This window comes from Alosa alosa, chromosome 15 (assembly GCF_017589495.1).
Source record: "Alosa alosa isolate M-15738 ecotype Scorff River chromosome 15, AALO_Geno_1.1, whole genome shotgun sequence".
Lineage (NCBI taxonomy): Eukaryota > Metazoa > Chordata > Actinopteri > Clupeiformes > Clupeidae > Alosa > Alosa alosa.
Window position 1 is genome coordinate 22669214 of NC_063203.1, and position 21531 is coordinate 22690744.

Below are 21531 nucleotides of genomic sequence, written 5' to 3' on the forward strand. Positions count from 1 at the left end.
TGGATTAGCTGACAATTATTCCATAGGCTACTTAGAGATGTAAATCAAGTATGATGTGAAACAGCATGCTGATTGTAGGCTACCCTAATGGAATTGCAGACAGTAGGCTACACAATGCGGCGACTCATGCCTCGACAAATAACTGGGTTCAGCCACTTCTCGTGTGTGTCTGGGAGATAACCAACAGCGCTCTGATGATAAACTTCATCCGCATCCATGAGGCAGTTCGACAACCCGAGATTTCAAGAATTGTCACTTTTACCCCATTGACTACAGAACCTGCCTATTACTCAAAGACGACATGTTATTTTTTTCCCTCAACAACGACAACATAGCCTACCGCAGATCTTTCAGGATATAGGCCTATTTCTGTGGAAAGGTAACCTATATTGACGAAGCTTCAAGAAAATAAGATTGAAAAGATGTGAAGTTTATGAAGAGGGCTTTATAAAATAAAGGAAAAGCAATGGTGAGTAGATTAGCTTACACTTTTCATATATAATTCAACTGTCAAATAATGAAAAATATGTAGTCTATGTATGGCGTCTGTGAATTCATGAAGAATTTATCAACATGTGATATCTATAATTGGTTATTTTTCAGCAATTGCCCAGTAACACCTCGCGTCTGCAAGTCAATGGCAGTCTTATGCTTACCCTTTATATTCTTGTGTTGTCAGTATGGATTTATCAACACGTGTCTGAAGTCACTTGTGATAGAAAAGTTTGGAGAAGACACTTGGGACAAACTCAGGTAGGCTATGCTATAGAACGTCATATAGTTAGGAAAGCAGCATCTCTCATGTACAGTAGCCTAAAGAGTATTTCCAATTAGTTCCAAGAGGCGGCAGTACAGCTCACATTATAGGTTTACCAGTAGCCTACACTGTTCAAAAGACATGAAATGATTACAAAAATGACCTTGTTGATTTTTATTTATGTTTTACTTTAATTTATTAATATTTTGCAGGAATGAGGCAGGTGTTCAGGACACCTTCATGACTTATGAGGTGTACAAGGATGACATAACGATGAAATTAGTCTCTGAGGCCTGCAAACTACTTGGTAACTCATCTGCTGCATTGGTGTAGTAGATTCCTAGTCATTCCATGATGTACCAAATAATCGTTATGAATGAAGGCTATACTGTATGTATTGAGAGACATCATATGTCGCTCCTGTGTGTGTGTGTGTGTGTGTGTGTGTGTGTGTGTGTGTGTGTGTTTTTTTACTGAACAACTCATATACTGTGCTGTGTTAAATTGGCTGCTTGTTCCTGCATTTTACCAAACAACTGATCACATACTGTATGTATTTTAAGATGTGAAAGCAGACATCGTGCTGAGACAATTTGGGGAGTACTTCTTTGAGTTCTGTAAGAGGTCCGGATATGACCACATGTTGCGGACCCTGGGAGGAAACCTTTTTGACTTCATTGAGAATTTGGATGCTCTCCATGGCTACCTGTCTCTCTCCTACAAGGTATCTTCAAAGTTGTTGGCAACTGATGTACTGGACAAGGCATTGGGTTGTACTGATATGAATGTACAATTTTACTGATCATAAATCACATGAATAATGTGACCTGACATACTCTTTGTTTTTAGGAGATGAATGCACCCTCATTTCGAGTGGAAAAGAACAAAGATGGCTCTATGCTTCTGCATTACTACTCTGACCGTAGGGGTCTCTGCCACATTGTCCCTGGTAACTGCTGGAAAATACAGTACATTTGCATCACATTTATTCATTTAGTAAAAATTTTGCTTTTACCCAGAGCACTTACAAAAATGAGGAATAACATTCAAGCTACATTCAAGCTTTGCGTTACATTACATTTATTAATTTGGCGGACACATTTCTCCAAAGCAATTTACAGCAATGGAATAACATTTAAGCTATTACGGTAATATAGCATTTTAACATTTAAGCTTATATATACAGAGTTATAGCTACAACATTAGACTAACGTTTACAGTACAGAGGAGACTATAGTTAGGAATTAACACAAACCATAATGCAGAGGAGACCTAGGTAGCAATTAATACTAGTTCTATCAGTACTAATACACGAGGATGAGAGTGCAAAAGTTCTAAGTACTAGGAAAAGTGTGCTCGAAGGAGAAAGTGGTAGAAGAAGAAGAGGTAGAGGAGGAAAGAAAAGGGAGTGCATGTTAGGTGTGTTGGTTGTTAGAAGTGTTAGGAGAGGATATACTGTACACAAAGTGTATAGTAAATGTGATAGTATATTACAAAGGTATCATAGTGTAACGGGAAGTGCACATCACTTTACTTGATGTGGATGTTGTACACTATACAGTTTTATCTGACTACAGGTCAGGAAGGTATATTCACAGCGTTTCTGAGTGTAGCGTAGTAAATATTTGATGATTTATTCACTCACGTTACAGGTATAATTGGGGCAGTGGCGAGAGATTTTTTTAACAGCACAATAACAATGGAGATAGTGGACCACACGGAGGAGCTGGAGAGGACAGCTAAGAAGGAGCATGTAGTCTTCCTCGTCACGCAGAGACTGGCACTGCCCGAGAGACGTGGTGTAGATGATGCCCCGATGCCCACTACCCAACCCCCAGCCGAAACCCACCACCACCGCGGTGCCACGTACTTGGGGAAAGAGGTAAATTTTGTATAAAGAGTTCCTGAATAAGCGTGAGGTTTATTGTAATCGCTAATACAGATCCCTGTGATTTCCGTTTGTAAAGAATGACATTTTTGCAGAAGAAGCATCAGACTCTTTGCCCCTTCAGGAGGAACCACTGGGAGATGGTCAGAGGTTTAGTACATCTTGGAAAAGGTACATGACAATCAACACTACAGTCATAGACAATCATGTGAGGGTGAAGTAGTAAACATGTTATAAGCAGATACTGAACTCCCTTTCCATGTAATTCAACCCTGATGTTGCAATCAGTTTCAGATATGCATCAAGGGTGCAGATGCATGTGTAGTAAAATAAGCATTTTCCTCTACTGGTTGTTTAAGGTGACTTTCATATGACCTTGTTTGTTGTCTGCAGGGAAACTCCTGAGAGGTTTTGAGCCAGTGTATCCTGACCAGCTCTTTATTGACCTGAAGACGTTCTGCAGTGCCTTCCCTTTCCACATAGTGTTTAATGAGGAGGTAAGGGTATCTGCCGTAAAGCCAGTGACAGTAATGTTACTGCAGAGTACTCAGCATCTTCACCTTGCCAGCAAATATGCTTTCATATTACGGCATAGCTTAAACTAACCAAAATAAAACACTTATGGGATCTCTGAATCCACAGTGCAATCCAACTGTAACTTAAACACTAAGAGAAGTTGTATGATAACTTTAAATTGTAATAGTTTTTAATAGTACATCCCATTGGGAGGAGATACATCAGTGCACTCAGTACCAGTACTCAGCACTCAGCACTCAATACTCAGCACTCAATACTCTGCACTCAGCACTCAATACTCAGCACCAGAAGCATCACCGACGGTCAGCCCAGGGTTGAAGTTCATAGACACACACACACACACACACACAGAAAGACAGACATCCCTTAGGGAGGAGGTACATCAGTGCACTGAGTACCAGTACTCAGCACTCAGTACTCAGCACTCAGCACTGAGCACCAGAAGCATCACCGACTGACAATCGGTCACACACACACACTGGGCCAGACCAGATGTAACAGAAAGGAGTGTGTGTGTGCAGCTGGAGGTGAGGCAGGCCGGTGTGACCATCCAGAGGATTGTCCCGGGCCTGCAGACCATGGGCATCCGACTGGACCACTACTTCTGCATCGTCCACCCAGGGGTTCCCTTCACCATCCCCAGCATCTGCACGTTCATCAACAGCCACTTTGTACTGCAGACGCGCAGGGACATGATGCCAGAGTGCTGGACGGACAGGCCCATGCTGGAGCTTAGAGGTGTGTGGACACACACACACACACACACACACACACACACACACACACACACACACACTCACTACACATGGACACATAGACACATATATGCACACATAGACACACACACACTCACACACACAACACACACACATCCACACACATGCATGCACAACAGCCACTTTGTGTTTTGTCCATACCAGTCAGACCAGTCAGGTGAAATAATATCTTATGGGTTTCCTTCCCTTCTCTACATATACTCTTGCATAACGCCCACAACACACACACACACACACACACACACACACACACACACACACACACACACACACACACACACACACACACACACACACACACACACAACACAACACACAAACACACACACACACACACACACACAAACACAAACACACACACACACACACACACACACACACACAACACACAACACACACACACACACACACACACACACACAAACACACAAACACAACAACACACACACACACACACACAACACACACACACACACCTACAGGTCAGATGCTGTGGATGCCCTCGCTGCAGTGCATGCTGTACTTGGCCTCGCCGCTGCTCCGCAGCCTGCAAGAGCTGGAGGAGCGGAGCATGCACCTGTCGGACATCGCGCCGCACGACGCCACGCGCGACCTGATCCTGCTCAACCAGCAGCGCCTGGCCGAGATGGAGCTGTCCAGTCAGCTGGAGCGCAAGAAGGAGCAGCTGCGCCTCCTCTCGCAGCACCTGGAGGAGGAGCGCCGCAAGACGGAGGCGCTGCTCTACGCCATGCTGCCCAAACACGTGGCCAACCAGCTCAAGGAGGGCAAGAGAGTGGAGGCAGGTGAATGACCAGCTCAAAGAGGGGCAAGAGAGTGGAGGCAGGTGAATGATTAGCTCAAGGAGGGGCAAGAGAGTGGAGGCAGGTGAATGACCAGCTCAAGGAGGGGCAAGAGAGTGGAGGCAGGTGAATAACCAGCTCAAAGAGGGGCAAGAGAGTGGAGGCAGGTGAATGACCAGGACTAGGAGGGGCAAGAGAGTGGAGGCAGGTGAATGACCAGCTCAAGGAGGGCAAGAGAGTGGAGGCAGGTGAATGACCAGCTCAAAGAGGGGCAAGAGAGTGGAGGCAGGTGAATGACCAGGACTAGGAGGGGCAAGAGAGTGGAGGCAGGTGAATGACCAGGACTAGGAGGGGCAAGAGAGTGGAGGCAGGTGAATGACCAGCTCAAGGAGGGCAAGAGAGTGGAGGCAGGTGAATGACCAGCTCAAAGAGGGGCAAGAGAGTGGAGGCAGGTGAATGACCAGGACTTCAAAAAAGTGGAGCCAGGTGGACCAGCTCAAAGGAGGGCAAGAGAGTGGAGGCAGGTGAATGACCAGCTCAAAAGAGGGGCAAGAGAGTGGAGGCAGGGGACCAGGACTAGGGAGGGGCAAGAGAGTGGAGGCAGGTGAATGACCAGGACTAGGAGGGGCAAGAGAGTGGAGGCAGGTGAATGACCAGCTCAAGGAGGGCAAGAGAGTGGAGGCAGGTGAATGACCAGCTCAAATAGGGGCAAGAGAGTGGAGGCAGGTGAATGACCAGGACTTGGAAGGCAAAAGAGTGGAGCCAGGTGAATGACCAGCTCAAGGAGGGCAAGAGAGTGGAGGCAGGTGAATGACCAGCTCAAAGAGGGGCAAGAGAGTGGAGGCAGGTGAATGACCAGGACTAGGAGGGGCAAGAGAGTGGAGGCAGGTGAATGACCAGGACTAGGAGGGGCAAGAGAGTGGAGGCAGGTGAATGACCAGCTCAAGGAGGGCAAGAGAGTGGAGGCAGGTGAATGACCAGCTCAAAGAGGGGCAAGAGAGTGGAGGCAGGTGAATGACCAGGACTTGGAAGGCAAAAGAGTGGAGCCAGGTGAATGACCAGCTCAAGGAGGGGATGGGTGGAGGACAGAAGGAGAGAGGAAGGGAGGGAGAGATAAGTAGGATGAGAAAGAGGGGGAAAGAGTGAGAGAAGGGGAGAGAGAGAAGATAGAGACAGGGAGGGAAGGAAGTATAGAGAGAGTGACAGATAGGGAGGATGGAGGGAGAGAAGAAGAAACAGGAGGGAATAGTGTAAATGAAACAAATAAATGATAGGAGGATGGGCATGTGGACATTTATTGTAATGCTTTTTAGCATCAGTGTTCCTCTATTACTTGTTTTTGACAAAGTGTAATTTCAAATGAATGTCTCATATGTGTTTACATGATGCAGGACATCATATTTATACAGACAGACATTCCCACTTAAAAGCCTGCGTTTTCTTCTCCTCCAGGTGAATTTAAAGAGTGCACCATCCTCTTCAGTGATGTGGTGACCTTCACCAACATCTGCTCCGAGTGTGAGCCCATTCAGATTGTCAACATGCTCAACTCCATGTACCTCAAGTTTGACCGGCTCACCACAGTACACAACGTTTACAAGGTGTCACCATGGCAATGATACACAAATATTTAAACATTGTAGGCTTATACACAATAACAAAGTACTTTGTAATTGCACATTGTTGGCTCAGTTTAATAAGTAATTAGCATTAACACTCCTCCATTACTTGTTGTTGTGTTTTTGACACAGTGTAATTTCAAACGAATGTCTCATATGTGTTATTTACATGATGCTGGACATCATATTCGTACAGACAGACATTCCCAAAGAAAATCCTCTGTCACAAGTACAAAGTGCTTTGTAATTGCACGTTGTTGGCTCAGTTTAATAAGTAACACAGTTTTGTACTACAAGGTGTCTCTCAACCATGTCTCGGGTCCTTGGCTTGGAAAAAATGTGACGACCACTCATTGACGACTATTCTCATCTATACTCCTGTCATAAACAGGAGGACAGAGGACAGGGGTCACAGAAAAATACTATTCACACATATTGATTACTGGTATGTCTGTTATGTTTTTTTCTTCGTAGGTGGAGACGATTGGAGATGCTTACATGGTGGTTGGCGGTGTCCCCATCCCTGCCTCTACCCATGCTGAGCAGGTGGCCAACTTCGCCCTGGGCATGGTCATAGCAGCTAAGTGTGTCACTAACCCAATCACGGGACAGCCCATCCAGGTACAGTAACTGCAGGGGATGCATACACCAGAGATGATCAACCAAGAAAAAACTTGCACAGCACACCATTATTTGCCGTTGAAAAATAAATAAAAGAAGTGTTTAATCCATCAAGCCAAGGTGCTACCAAGTGAGGTGATGTACAAGCGTTTCGGTCCTCAGACCTTCATCAGTGCAAACTATACACAAAGGTGAGACGTCTACTTTATAGTCCTCGTCTACTGGGTGGCCGATCTGTCAATCAACCTGACCACTAGCTAGGTAGGTTGAAGTGTAGGCTCAAAGAGTCGAGATGTGAGATGGCCCTCAGGCTCATTAGTAAATAGATAGTCTGACCCAAGATAATCAATTAAAATAACAATAAAAAAATCACAGGAAAAATAGAAAAACAAGAAAAACATGAGGAAAAATCAAGTGAATATTAAAAAATATAGATGGATAATCAGATATATAATCAACAGATGATGGGAAACCCAGCTTCAGAAAGTACAAGTCTTACCTCATCTTTGTTCCAAGCATTCACTAAACCAGCCGATTCTTATTAGCTTAACTCTTCAGCCAGGTAGATGAGCTAGGTTATGGAAATCACCTGTTTCAGGTAGCAGCAATACATGGCAGAACTTTTACTTTCTGGAGCAGAGTTTCCCATTTGTGGTATATAATACACTAACAGGGAGAAAAAGTTGACAGGCTGGATTAATGGAAGTGACACAGTGACAATTGCTTATACTTTTGTGGTAAATGTTTGGTTGCACCAAATAGATTTTCTGAATAGGGCTGCACAATTAATTGATGTTTAATTGAAATCGCAATTCAAACTAATTAGCTAATCGCAAAAGATGTAATTAATCTGGCAGCTTCTTACTCTCTCCCAATTGTTAATCTCATCACATCTATGATTTATGTTCATGGTTCATGTCATACTCAATGTTTGACAGGCAGTGAAGCTCACCAATCAGAAGTGGCCCAACTTAAAGCGAAATTTGGAATATTGAACTGAAGCTCGACTTTATAAAAATATATTGCAAATGAAATTGCTATTGCAACAACTGCCAGAAAAATTAGAAAAAAATCTAAAAGTATTAGATATAAGAGCACACTGCATATTACCAGGTAAGAGTATGTAAATGAAGAATATGTGAATCATTGCCTGGGGTAGTGTGGTCAAGTTGCAATTAAAATCTAATTGAAGCCTTGATGCATCAACCCTCAGTAGACATATACTGACTGAAGTGAACACCTCCATTGTTGTATCACATGAGGACAGTTACTTAAGATTGAAGATGTCCTTTTTTTAATGCAAAACATGAAATGGAAACAATTGGACGGGATCATTATCACTTATGCTGTTTTCCAGTCATTAGTCTTTATTTCAAATTATTTTCTTTCATCTTTAACTCACGAGGATTGACGACAACCTCACCCTACCTATTTCAATGAAAAAATTAAATCACAGTTAGATTCATGAAAGGTTTTTGTCTGGTCAAAAATGGTCGGCCTTCAAAAAGAATGTCCAATATTTCAAAACTTAATGCGTGTAAATACATGGCTATGTTGCCAAATGTCACATTTGATACAGTCACTTGGATGTTAATATAGGTGTGGAATTTTGCACACCAGTCACGAAATTTGTTCATTGGTTGATTTGTTATTTTTTTGGCTACCTCTAGTACAGTTGCAGGTTTAATTTATGCATATTGCTTAATTTCTCACTGTTCTATTCTATTTTTGTATTTTGCCTTTTTTGTTTCAACGATGCTCTCATTTTGTCTATATATCCAACGCACCCCTTTGCTTTACAGTTATTTTTCAGTTTATTTTTTTTTAATCATTTCGAAAAAAATGAATGGTGTTTCCAAAAATAATTGTGATTGTGTTAAATAGTTGGGATCTCATTACTGACCAAAATAATCGTGATTATGATTATTGCTATAATTGAGCAGCTCTTAACATTAAACTCAGTATGTCATTTCTGACGCAGCAGCTGGTTGCACCAGTCAAGGTTGTGCTTTCTGTTCTTGTGTTTGCTGGCCCAGATTCGGGTGGGGCTACACAGCGGTCCGGTGCTGGCGGGAGTGGTGGGCGAGAAGATGCCCCGTTACTGCCTGTTTGGGGACACCGTCAACACCGCCTCACGCATGGAGAGCCACGGATTGCCAGACAAAATTCACCTGAGCCCCACAGTATACCAGTAAAGCTGACACACACACACACACACACACACACACACACACACGCACAAACACAAAGGTACACAAACCCACACAAACAAACACATACAGTATATTCACATACTGTATACACCAGAGATGGTCAACACACACACACACACACACACACACACACACCACACAACACACACACACACACACACACACACACACACACACTCTCTCTCTCTCTCTCTCTCTCTCTCACACACACACACACACACACACACACACACACACACACACAGACCTGAAACAAGGAGTGTGCAAATGAAAACACTCATGCACATGTGTCGTGTGCATATACGCAGGCATGCACACACATATAATGATTAAACATTTCTTATTGGCCTAGATAGTTCATGGTTATAATTATTAATCACATATAATATCATGTGTAATTATATTGTGTCACAACTCACAACGCTTGCTATAATAATGCATTGTAATTGATACCATATAATGATGTTGTAAGGTATAGTGATAGATTGTAATTGATGTTGTATAAGCGTGTAATAAAGCGTGGTGTGTCTGCGCTCTAGTGTACTGAGCTATAAGGGCTTTGAGATGCTGGAGCGGGGGGAGATCGAGATCAAGGGGAAGGGGAGGATGCGCACCTACTTCCTGGAGAGGAACCTAACTGCCACCGAGAGCCAGATCATGGGCCGCCGCCGCAGCCACAGAGTCACAGAGACCAACCCAGGTGAGAAGAGGGCACGCACTCCTGTGTTGCAGAGAGCGCACGCACATCCAACTTAGTACAGGTGCAGGGTAATTAACAGTAACGTTGGTCTAACACCTGACGAAGACCAACATTGGTCGAAACGTTGTGTAATTAAAATCACTTCGGGAGCAGCAGCAACAGTGTGCGGGTATCAGGCTCTACAATCCTGCCATGCCAGGTGAGGAGAGGGCACAGGGGTAGAGGGCAGGCTCTACACCCCTAAGTCGCTACATCCTCCCCTCCCTCCTGTGCAATTGAACTCTCCTAAAATGACGGTTTGAATAGTTTGTTATGTTTTTTTTTGGGATAGGGTTTGCCCCTGTTTTTTTGGAGCCTGGGCTGTCCACAGAGATCGTGAGTGTAGGGACACACAATAACGGAGGGACAAAAAATGTTAGCCTGGGAAAAAGGGCTTAGAGCTCTACACCCCTAAGACCAACATCGGCCTAAACGCCCCCTCCCCCCTCCAGGGTTAGGGGCGTGCAGGTTGAAACTCTCTAAGCGCATCTAGTCTGTGATTTGCTTTAGAATAGTTTGTTATGTTTTTATGGGCTAGGTTTGCCCAGGTGGTTTGTTGCTGTTTTGGAGCCTGGGCTGTCCACAGAGATCGTGTTTTTACAGTGTGTTATTCAGGACACAGGCAACTAGCGGATGGTGCTGTAAAGTGACAAAAATGTTAGCCCTAAAAAATGCGTGGCATTGCCCGACACACCTTTAACACTAACGTTGGTCTAACACCTGGCGTAAGACCAACATCGATTCGAGCGTTGTGTGATTAAAGGTATCAGGCTCTACACTCCTGCCATGCCAGGTGAGGAGAGGGCACAGGGGTTAGAGGGCAGGCTTTACACCCCTAAGTCGCTACATCCTCCCCTCCCTCCCGTGCAATTGAAACTCTCCTAAACGCGCATCTCATCTGTGATTTGCTTGAATAGTTTGTTATGTTTTTATGGGCTAGGTTTGCCCAGGTGGTTTGTTGCTGGTTTTGGAGCCTGGGCTGTCCACAGAGATCGTGTTTTTTTACAGTGTATTCAGGACACAGGCAACTAACGGATGGTGAGGTGATGTTTGCTGTAAGTGACAAAAAAATGTTAGCCTAAAAAATGTGTGGCATTGCTTAGAGCACCTTTAACACTAACGTTGGTCTAACACCTGACGAAGACCAACATCGGTCGAAACGTTGTGTGATTAAAAGGTATCAGGCTCTACACTCCTGCCATGCCAGGTGAGGAGAGGGCACAGGGTTAGAGGGCAGGCTTTACACTCCTGCCATGCCAGGTGAGGCAAATTGACGCATCACTGAATGACACAGAAAATTCTGAAATGACGATGCTTTGGTTAAGGCTAGTGCACTGGCACACACCAAATAGCCTACACCTTTCGGACAAAAAGAGCTGCTGTGTGGCTTTGCCTTCCTTGAGATTTCCTCTAGTCTGTGTTGCAGCCTGAGTAGATATAATGCCTATTGTACTGACATTGGCCTCTGGAGCACTGTGTACTTCAATTCTACTCACTGTGGCGTACTCTGTGGACGTCTTTACAATGTCCAATGTCTCACTACAGTTTTTTTCTCTTCTTTCTCATCTCTCTCTCTCTCTCTCTCTCTCTCTCTTCTATCTCTCCCTCTCTGTCAGCCCTTCAGAGGCAGTGGATTGACGACTGCCAGACAGCTGTGCCCATGCAGTATGGAGAGAGCCCTGATGAGACGCAGACTCCTCAGAACAGGGAGGCTGCACCCAGAGAAAAGAGCCTCTCAGGTAGTGTTCTACAGTAGGTAGTGTCCTACAAGAGCACCCAAAGAGAGGAGCCTCACAGTTCAAGTGTCCTAGGTAGTGTCCTACAAGAGCAGCCAGAGAGAGGAGTCTCACAGTTAAAGTGTCCTAGGTAGTGTCCTACAAGAGCACAGAGAGAAAGGAGCCTCACAGTTAAGTGTCCTAGGTAGTGTCCTACAAGAGCACCCAGAGAGAGGAGTCTCACAGTTAAAGTGTCCTAGGTAGTGTCCTACAAGAGCACCCAGAGAGAGGGGCGTGGTCAAGAATTAAAAGGGTCTGTCTGATCTGAAATACTGACAATATGATTTGATATAAAAGTAAGAGTGAGTGTGTGTGTGTGTGTGTGTGTGTGTGTGTGTGTGTGTGTGTGTGTGTGTATGTCTGAGTGTCTGTGTGATTGAGGTCTGTGAGTGAGAGGTGACTTAAATATGACTGTAACCACTTAACAGGTAAGACGCGGGACTCTGAGAGCTACGGCAGCCTGCACAGCGAGGGTCTCTCTGAGGACCAGAGCCCAGCACAGGCGGCGGAGGACAAGATGACCCAGTCCCCCTCAGCACGGGTCGAGCCCACAGAGCCAGCCCGCTCAGCAACCCACCGGAACAAAGGCCCTCGGACTGCTTTCTGCACCCTGCTGTGAACGTATGGCTTATCTGTATCAGTGTCCTTTTTTGATTGTTATTATTGGCTCAAAAAAGCATTTCAACTCTGCGTAGGTCTTCATCAGGGAGATAAAGAGAGAACCTAAGGGTTGAAATGTTGTTTGTGCCTATAAAAAACACTCATAAAATGAGAGAACAAAAAAACTAATGCAGACTTTTTTGTGAGAAGAATCTGCTGATTTTTTACTCATCCATTCCTGCACCAGGCATGTACGCAAATGACCCCTTCCTACTGATGTCCTGCACCAGGCATGTACACAAATGACCCCTTCCTTCTGATGTCTGTGTGTTTTCACATCTGTTGGTGTTCTGTTAGAATCGGGGCCATTTGGCAGCCGTGATTGCGAGAGGTGCCAGAATAGGAGACTCGAAATGATAGATAGAGAGAGGGCACTCAGGGTCAGCTATAACATGTCTTCTCTCCGTGAAACAGAAGCTGACTAGGCTACACTCAGAAGAGACAGGACTCCAGATCGGCCAAGATTAGAGCCAGGTCCACCCCACAGCCAGTCGCCCTCACAGCAGATGTCTTGGACAGGATTTAAGATCAGTTTGATGTTTGGAAGTTCACATGATTCCCCTACGAAAAAGAGCTATAGAATCTTACAGTATTTTGGGACAAAATATTATTGTAATCTTACAGTAATACTATATATTATAGGAATCATATCAGTAGTATTTTGGGACATGCTCTAAAAGTACAATAACACTGTATTGTAGGAACACTATAGAGGATAACAATATTATAGAGGTATTACAGAACGTCATAGAAGTATTATACCAAAGAAATACTACAAATCTTTGTAATATGTAGTATTACTATTGTTCTTTTCCATAAGGGTTCCCAAAAAGCACACTGTAAATGTCCGCATGTTTTGTTCTAGAACACACAAAAGGGGTATGGGATTGCTCACCTCAGTCAATGTCATTGTGGAACAAGTGTTTAAAATGTAACAACATGTCTGGTTTAATGTAATATTTTGACTAACTTTTAACTAAAAATGAATGAGCTCCCATTTTGATCTAGTACAGAGAGATGTTTCTGCCTTGTTTTTATGTTATGATGAATTTGCGTTAAAATGCAGGTCTATGATATAGAGCTCAAAAATATCTTTGTAATATTAGGCCTATCTGGAAATGTAATAATCTCCTCAACGAAGTATATGTGAAATAAATCAGTATGAATTCAATACTGTGTATTTATTGCACATAAAACATGTATTTCAAAGCAAAGGCAGAACATTGTCATGTTCTGTGTTTTACCCTCAGCATATTTATGACTGACAAAATACACTATAGTATAGTTGAGAATTAAATCAGCATGCAACGGGTATTAAAGAGCCAAATGTTACTTCTCAATAAGCCGATCTCATGTCAAATATTTAGTTAGTGTTGCTATAGCATGTGAAAACAGTGATGTTCCTGATTTGATGCGCTCCGTGTGGCATCACCTGACACCGCGGTGCCATCACGACCAGTCACCTGCCGGCCTGTGCGGCCTCGTCAGTGTTTGGTTATCCGATCCGAAGACAGCGGACTGTCACGGCGCATCGTGAGGAGCGTTGGGTTGCCGCATCCGGATGGGTGGCGGAAACCAAATCTGTAACCGGAGTCAGTCGTGTTCAGGTCAGATGAAACAGAAATCAGCACGGTGGGGTTTGACCCAAAAAGCACATAGACCAGTGGACTAAGATTGACTGGCTCGATTGACTCTCTATGCGTCCAGCGAACTGTCTCTCCATCGATCCAATTTCACCGTCTCCAGTGGTCATGCTCTGGTTTGTCCTCGGGTTCTGCTTTGTGTGTTTGTGTGTGTGAAGTTAGCCTAATGAGTCCTCCATCACGGGGGTGTCAAACGAACTCTGGTCGGACACACACTTGGAAACAGGTCTGTTGGTGTAAATATCGTCCACAGGCAGAAGAAAAGTCACAGTTTTCACCTTGGATCTGAAGGGGGAAATATGAGAAAATGAATTAGGCCTACTTTCATTCATGAGTAATTTATCTACATATCTTGATTCCTGAACCATACTATGGACATATATTTTTTATATACTGACAAGGTTAATGTGCATTTGGGGCCTAGAAGATGCTCGTTCATAAACTTGGTGTTTTGATTTTTTGAAATCCTTTTTGAAGTCCTTACCTATTTTGGTTGACATAATCTTGTAGGGAGCGCCTATTAGCGAGTCTGTCCCTTGCACTGCTGTGCTCCTCTCTTGTTGAGCTGTTCGGTGCCGTCTGTGGCCGGTTGTGGGGCCCATCCTGTAGCCTTGCCCACTTGCTGTGGTTAGTAGTGGATTTATCCTCACTTTTCCGGCCTTTCGGAGGCCCGTCCCGGCCAAGCTTCAGAATGTTGGAGGAGACTGAATATCTTCTAACAGTCATGATGATGTTCTCTGGTGTGGAAAATAAAATATCTAACATGGGTCTACACCCGATCCATCAGGCTACCCTGCATAATGTAGGCTAATACAATTCAACACACACAGCTATTTGGATTAATCACTATAATCATAAGTTAAATTGAATAATTCAATTAAATTCAATAAATCAATTTCAATTTCAAATCCGAAAATGTCGAAATTCACTCAGCATAGGCTACTGTGCACATAACCATTCATACAGGTAAGCAAGTTGTAGCCTACGGTAGGCCTATTTCTCTGTACATAACAGCACCGGGACATAAACGTGAGGCCTAGGTTAGCCTGCTGTAACGTACCTTTGAACTGTCCCTCTAACGCAGGTGCCGAAACATTCCGTCTTAAATGTGTGTGTCCCGTGTTGTTCTCCACAGAATCGCTGTCTGGTAATGTTTGTATGGAATTATTCTTTTCTTCCTCAGTACCCAAGGGCACTTGTTTCAACTCTCCGCGCAACGCTCTGTTTTCTGTCTCCAGTTTCTGGATTTCGGTTTGCAATTCCATGATCACCTGCGCAAAACTCCGACTGCTGTCCATGGTGCTAATGCGGCGCTCGCCCGTCTGTCAACCACACCTGCTATCTGGATTCTTTCAAACAACCTTGTTCTCCGTCTCTTTTAAAGAGAACCCTGGTTTACTCGCCTCCGATCCTTTTTACGACTCTTTTTGTCTTTCAATCTCAGCCGGGATCTTGTCCTGAGCAGATTATGTCGCCTTTCACCACCTACTCAGCTGGGAGCGCTTGGGTGATTGGCACTCGGGCCGATGTTTTATTTATCCTCGGCGGGCGGTCTAACGTTTCAGGTTAGGGCTTGTTTGGAAAGTGCCTCGGAGATGTCAAACTGTCTCAAGAAAACAATGAGACAGAGAGTAGGCTATCATGTAATTCAGAGAGCATCTAGATTTTTTCTGTCTCCAAGGAGATAAAACAAAGCTGATGAAGTTTTAATCGAACTTGCTGGCTTTACAGATAAAGGACCCTGATTAAGATCTCGAGTAACTGATGCGAGTCCCATGGCCTCCCCAAAGACATAAAATATTCAGCAACTCAGTCAACGTAAAGCAACAATAAATCTAAGGTGTAAAAAGAAGGTGAAGACAGGCTGCCCCTGTTGGTTCCATCTCTGCTTTAGGTCAAGGGTAAAATGAATTCTCTCTAAATGTATTTAATTCCCACAGGAATGGAATAATAAAATCATATTGCTGGAACACACACACACACACACACACGCACGCACGCACGCACGCACACACACACACACACACACACACACAGGCTCACACATCTTTTAATATTTGACAGCCATCTCCTTTTCCTCAGATACTTAATCTCAGAGTTGTACATATCAGTCCCTTACCAGATTCAAGTGGTTTCCAAGTGTTAGTTACTCTTAACTCTTTACTATTAACTTCATACAATAGATAACAATGTGTACAGGAATGTCTGTTTTGGGCCTTCCGTTCACTCACGCTTAGTAAATCACGCTGAGTAAATCAGGCAACAAAAATATAAATTATTAGATATCATACAAACATGGTCTCTAATTGTATCTCAAGCCTCTCCCTCTCACCTTCAATGAAGAGATATATAACTGCTCGCTTCTAACCAGCAGGTTTCATTCATATCCACATGATGAACACAACGGGAATCACTGTCAGAAATAAGAGTTGAGCAACAACCACATAATACACATTTCAATTAAATCCAAATTAAATATGACAAAGGACCAATCAGAATGTAATGACCCTCATTAAGGGCTGTATTTGTTATTCATCACGGACGGTCCAATAACACAAGCAACCCTGCTGAATATGCATTAGACCACACGGTGCACACATAAAGCACAGGTCACAGTGAGGTCTGATAATTACAGGCCAGGCATAAAATAAAGATAAAAAAAAAAATTATTCATCGGCTTTTTGATGTGCACAAAATAGTCTGCATGCAATCAGTGTCAAATGAAAGTCTGACCAAGCCTGCAAAACGTACTCCATATAGATCAATGGGAGTGGGACAATAGCCTAATGCATGCTGAAATGACAACCTTTTTAGCATGAATCTATTAGAGACCACAACAATTTGATCTCTATTGTATGGCTTATGGCATTATCAATATTTTGAATCGTAAAATGATTCTTTTTGCACTTTAGAAGTGTGTGTGTGTCAAGATTGGGGGTTGTTTACTTGGGGGTTGTTTACTGTAAATTCAACCACACTTACAATAAGTGTTTGGTGTCTGTATCTGCCCCTATATAGTTCAGCAACCCCTGTGTGTGAGTGTGTGTGCAGAAACCTTATGTCCAGAGTCTATGTAAACTCTGAGCAGGGATGTGTCCATTTCTCACCAACATAGTTCTCTCACACACACACGGCAACCCAACTCCCACCTCCGCGTGTGGCCTCGTCGTGATTCATGCATCTTACATGAGTCTGTCTGCGTGGAAGAGAAACTCTATCGCAAGCACAAAAGGGGCCAGGTTCAACAGCGCAACACACAGATGTGTGTGAGATTGGTACAGTATGTGTGTGTGTGGAGTGTGTGAGTTTGTGTGTGTTTGCATGTGTGTGCATGTGCACGTGGAGAAGGTGTTTGTATATGAAAGTGTTTGTTTGTCTACCCATGTGTATATGTGGAATGCGAGGGTGTGTGTGTGTTTGTGTGTATGAAGCACGTGTATGTTGTGTCAATGTGTGTTGTCTATGTGCGTGTAGGTCACAGTGTGTCTTTGTCTATGTGTATGTGGTGAGTGTGTAAAAAGGGTGTGACATGAAGACCGTATGCTATCACAGTGACAACACATGACACAGTGTTAATCAAGACTAATGTTGATTGTTTTTAAAGGGTTCTGTAATAGATACTTACTGTGCAGAGTACAGATATGTAGATAGTTGGACTGTTAATGGTATAGTATTTTATGGTAGATAATAGGTGCTGTATGCTGGGCACTGTTAAGAGTGGGATGTTAAATCAGGCTGTGTAATTAGATCAAGACGAGTTGTGTAGTTTTTGGTATTGAGCAGTGTAAAGTAAGACTCCTCACTTACTCTTCATAGACAGATTTAACCAGATATGACTCATCTCTCTCTCACACACTGACACACACAGATATACTCATCCATAGGTTCGCCTTGAGACTAACTCTTCGCTCCGGTGACTTGGGGGCCACTTCAAATTGTTTCCATTTACTTGTGGTCCGTCCTGAGGCTTAGTATGAATTAATAAGGAGGCACTCTGTTCCTGTCCACTACATGGCCAGTAATTATACCCATCAGACAGAGGCACAGGCCTATACTATTCCATCTCCATGCAGGATGTTTCCACAAAGAGGAGGCACTCATAACAAAGAGCTGCTTTCACTAAAATAAAAGACATGAAATTGTTACTTTCTCTTTCAGTTGGCTGCAATCAATTGCTTTATTTTACATTATTATACATATTAGATAGATATATTTATTAGATATATATTAGGTTATATATATATATATATATATATATATATCTATCTCTTTTGTTGGTCAATTCTGTCAGGGTTGTGCATGAGGACCCAAGTGCAAGACTCAACCAGGCAGACTTAGACAAAACAGGATTTATTTTAAACACAAACTTTACATTTAAAGAATCTTACTTACAGGACTTACACTAGACAAACAGAGACGATCCGACAAGGAACAGAGAAACAGGAGGGTAGAAATACACAGATCAATTAACAGAGAGACAGAGGACTGGACGAAACCAACGAGACAATAACAGGGAACAGGTGAGGCAGAAATGGAGGGAAAAACAAACAAGACAGGAAGCACAGACCAAATAAGGAGATGGGCAGAGACAAAGACAGGTGACAGGCAGGGAACACAAAGCACATGGGGAACAGGCAAAAACAAACACAGGACAATACACAAAATGGCCCCAACGGTCCGGGCCAGATCCTGGCCAGTCCTGTCCCCCCCACGGCCGCCTCCTGGCGTCTCCTGAAAAGTCCAACCAGGGTGGGCGGAGGGGGCCTGGACGGAGGGACTGGTCCGAGAGACCGGGGGCAGACTCAGACACGACAGACTCAGGGGCAGGGGAAGGGACAGGAACAGTAACAGGGACGGTGACTGGAATGGTGACTAGGACAGAGACGGGCATGGTGAGGGAACAGAGACGGGCACAGAGACAGGGATGGTGACTGGCACAAAGACGGGGACAGGGACAGACCACTCAGGAGAGACAAGAACAGAGAAGGGCTCGGGCAGAGGCGGGGCTGGCTCAGGAAGAGGCAGGCGGAACCGACTCGGGCAGGGGCGGGACCGGAGAGTCAGAGGGAGGTGGAACCGGCTCGGGCAGAGGCGGAGCCGGAAAATCAGAGGGAAGCGGATCCGGCTCGGGGAGAGGTGGGGCTGGACAGACAGGCAGAGGCTGGGCTGCCGGCGGGCGACTGGGCTGCGGGCACAGGAGCGGACTTCGGCTGCGGGCACAGGCGCGGCTAGGCTGGGCACAGGAGGCATGGTGTCGGATGACCGGGTTAGGCTGGGGTCCCCTCCTGGAGAGCCTGAGGACCTGGATGAGTTCCAGTTCCCCCAGAACTCCCTCAGGCTAGGGTTCTGACCTGAAGCAGCCCCTGAAGCGCCCACCCCCCTGGCAATGAGCTGGAGGGGCAGGGTCAGGCGGGAGACTAGCAGCCTCACTGGAGGGAGCAAGGAGCGACTGAAGGCCCTTAACCAGACCCGAGAGCTGGTCAGCCAGGGTAGCCATTCCTGGAACCTTCTGTAGCCAAGGCCTTGAGGAAATAGTCCTTCCCATCAAGGAACAAATGGCATGCCGGCGCTCCAAGTCAGTGGACTTCACTAGCTCCGAGTTGAGCCTGCTGAGAGTGTACTCCACTTGATTTAGCTCCTCCATTGGGAAGTCAGAGTTTGCTGGGTCCATTTGTGGTCGGATCGTACTGTCAGGGTTGTGCAGGAGGACCCAAGTGCAAGACTCAACCAGGCAGACTTACAGACAAAACAGAATTTATTTTAAACACAAACTTTACATTTAAAGAATTTCTTACTTACATACAGGACTTTGACTAGACAAACAGAGAGACGATCCGACAAGGAACAGAGAAACAGGAGGGTAGAAATACACAGATCAATTAACAGAGAGACAGAGGACTGGACGAAACCAACGAGACAATAACAGGGAACAGGTGAGGCAGAAATGGAGGGAAAACAAACAAAGACAGGAAGCACAGACCAAATAAGGAGATGGGCGGAGACAAAGACAGGTGACAGGCAGGTAACACAAAGCACATGGGGAACAGGCAAAAACAAACACAGGACAATACACAAAATGGCCACCAGGGTGGCACCCCCCAACGGTCGGGCCAGATCCTGACAGTACCCCCCTCTCTGGGCCTCCTCCTGGCGTCTCCTGAAAAAACCAGGGTGGGCGGAGGGGGGCCTGGGCGGAGGGACTGGTCCGAGAAGACCGAGGACAGACTCAGACCACGACAGACTCAGGGGCAGGAAGGGACAGGAACAGTGACTGGGAGGGACAGGAACAGTAGCAGGGGCCGGTGACTGGAATGGTGACTAGGATGGTGACTGGGACAGAGACAGCGGGCATGGTGAGGGAACAGAGACGGGCACAGAGAGGCGGGGATGGTGACTGGCACAAAGAGCAGGGGACAGGGACAGACCACTCAGGAAAGACAAGAACAGAGAAGGGCACCGAGGCAGAGGGGGGGCTGGCTCAAGAGCAGGCGGAAGGAACTCTCGGGCAGAGGCCCGGACTGGAAGTCAGAGGAGGTGGAACCGGCTCGGGGCCGAGGGCAGAAAAATCAGAGGAAGCGGATCCGGCTCGAGGGGAGAGGTGGGGCTGGACAGACAGGCAGAGGCTGGGCTGCGGCGGGCGACTGGGCTGCGGGCACAGGGCGGGCGCCACAGGGGCTGGGCCTCTAGGCTAGGCACAGGAGGCATGGTGTCGGATGACCCCGACACTTGGCACGTCTCCTCCTGGAGAGCCTTCTGGACCTGGATGAGTTCCAGTTCCCCCAGAACTCCCTCAGGCTGGGGTTCTGGACCTAAAAGCAGCCGGCTGAAAGGCGCCCACCCCTAAGCCCCTGGCAATGGCTGGAGGGAGCAGGGGTCAGGCGGAGACTAGCAGCCTCACTGGAGGGAGCAAGGAGCGACTGAAGGCCCTTAACCAGACCGACAGCTGGTCAGCCAGGGGTAGCCATTCCTGGAACCTTCTGTAGCCAAGGCCTTGAGGGGAAATAGTCCTTTCCATCCAAGGAACAAATGGCATGCGGCTCCAAGTCAGTGGACTTCACTAGCTCGAGTTGAGCCTGCTGAGGTGTACTCCACTTGATTTAGCTCCTCCATTGGGAAGTCAGGTTTGCTGGGTCCATTTGTGTCGGATCGTACTGTCAGGGTTGTGCAGGAGGACCCAAGTGCAAAGACTCAACCAGGCAGACTTACAGACAAAACAAATTTATTTTAAACACGAACTTTACATTTAAAAAATTTCTTACTTACATACAGGACTTTGACTAGACAAACAGAGAGGCGATCCGACAAGGAACAGAGAAACAGGAGGGTAGAAATACACAGATCAATTAAACAGAGACAGAGGACTGGACGAAACCAGCGAGACAATAACAGGGAACAGGTGAGGCAGAAATGGAGGAAAACAAACAAGACAGGAAGCACAGACCAAATAAAGATGGAGACAAAAAGACAGGTGACAGGCAGGTAACACAAAGCACATGGGGAACA

The 21531-nt window shown here is 45.4% G+C and overlaps 1 protein-coding gene across 1 annotated transcript; it reads left to right on the forward strand.

Annotated features, from left to right (window-relative positions):
- Positions 1-383: 383 nt before the first annotated feature.
- On the forward strand, positions 384-12344 carry gucy1b2 (guanylate cyclase 1, soluble, beta 2). The gene is made up of 16 exons (XM_048264035.1): positions 384-469; positions 680-753; positions 970-1064; positions 1321-1481; positions 1607-1706; positions 2410-2639; positions 2741-2816; positions 3039-3142; positions 3704-3920; positions 4441-4761; positions 6211-6359; positions 6852-6998; positions 9035-9189; positions 9751-9911; positions 11567-11689; positions 12154-12344. Exons 1-16 carry the CDS (start codon positions 467-469, stop codon positions 12342-12344), a joined length of 2307 nt encoding a protein of 768 aa, XP_048119992.1. The 5' UTR covers positions 384-466.
- Positions 12345-21531: the final 9187 nt, after the last annotated feature.

Coding starts and splice junctions, on each gene's coding strand:
- gucy1b2 (XM_048264035.1), top strand. Junction 1,482..1,606: donor ACCTGTCTCTCTCCTACAAG/GTATCTTCAAAG, acceptor CTTTGTTTTTAG/GAGATGAATGCACCCTCATT. Junction 3,921..4,440: donor GCCCATGCTGGAGCTTAGAG/GTGTGTGGACAC, acceptor ACACACCTACAG/GTCAGATGCTGTGGATGCCC.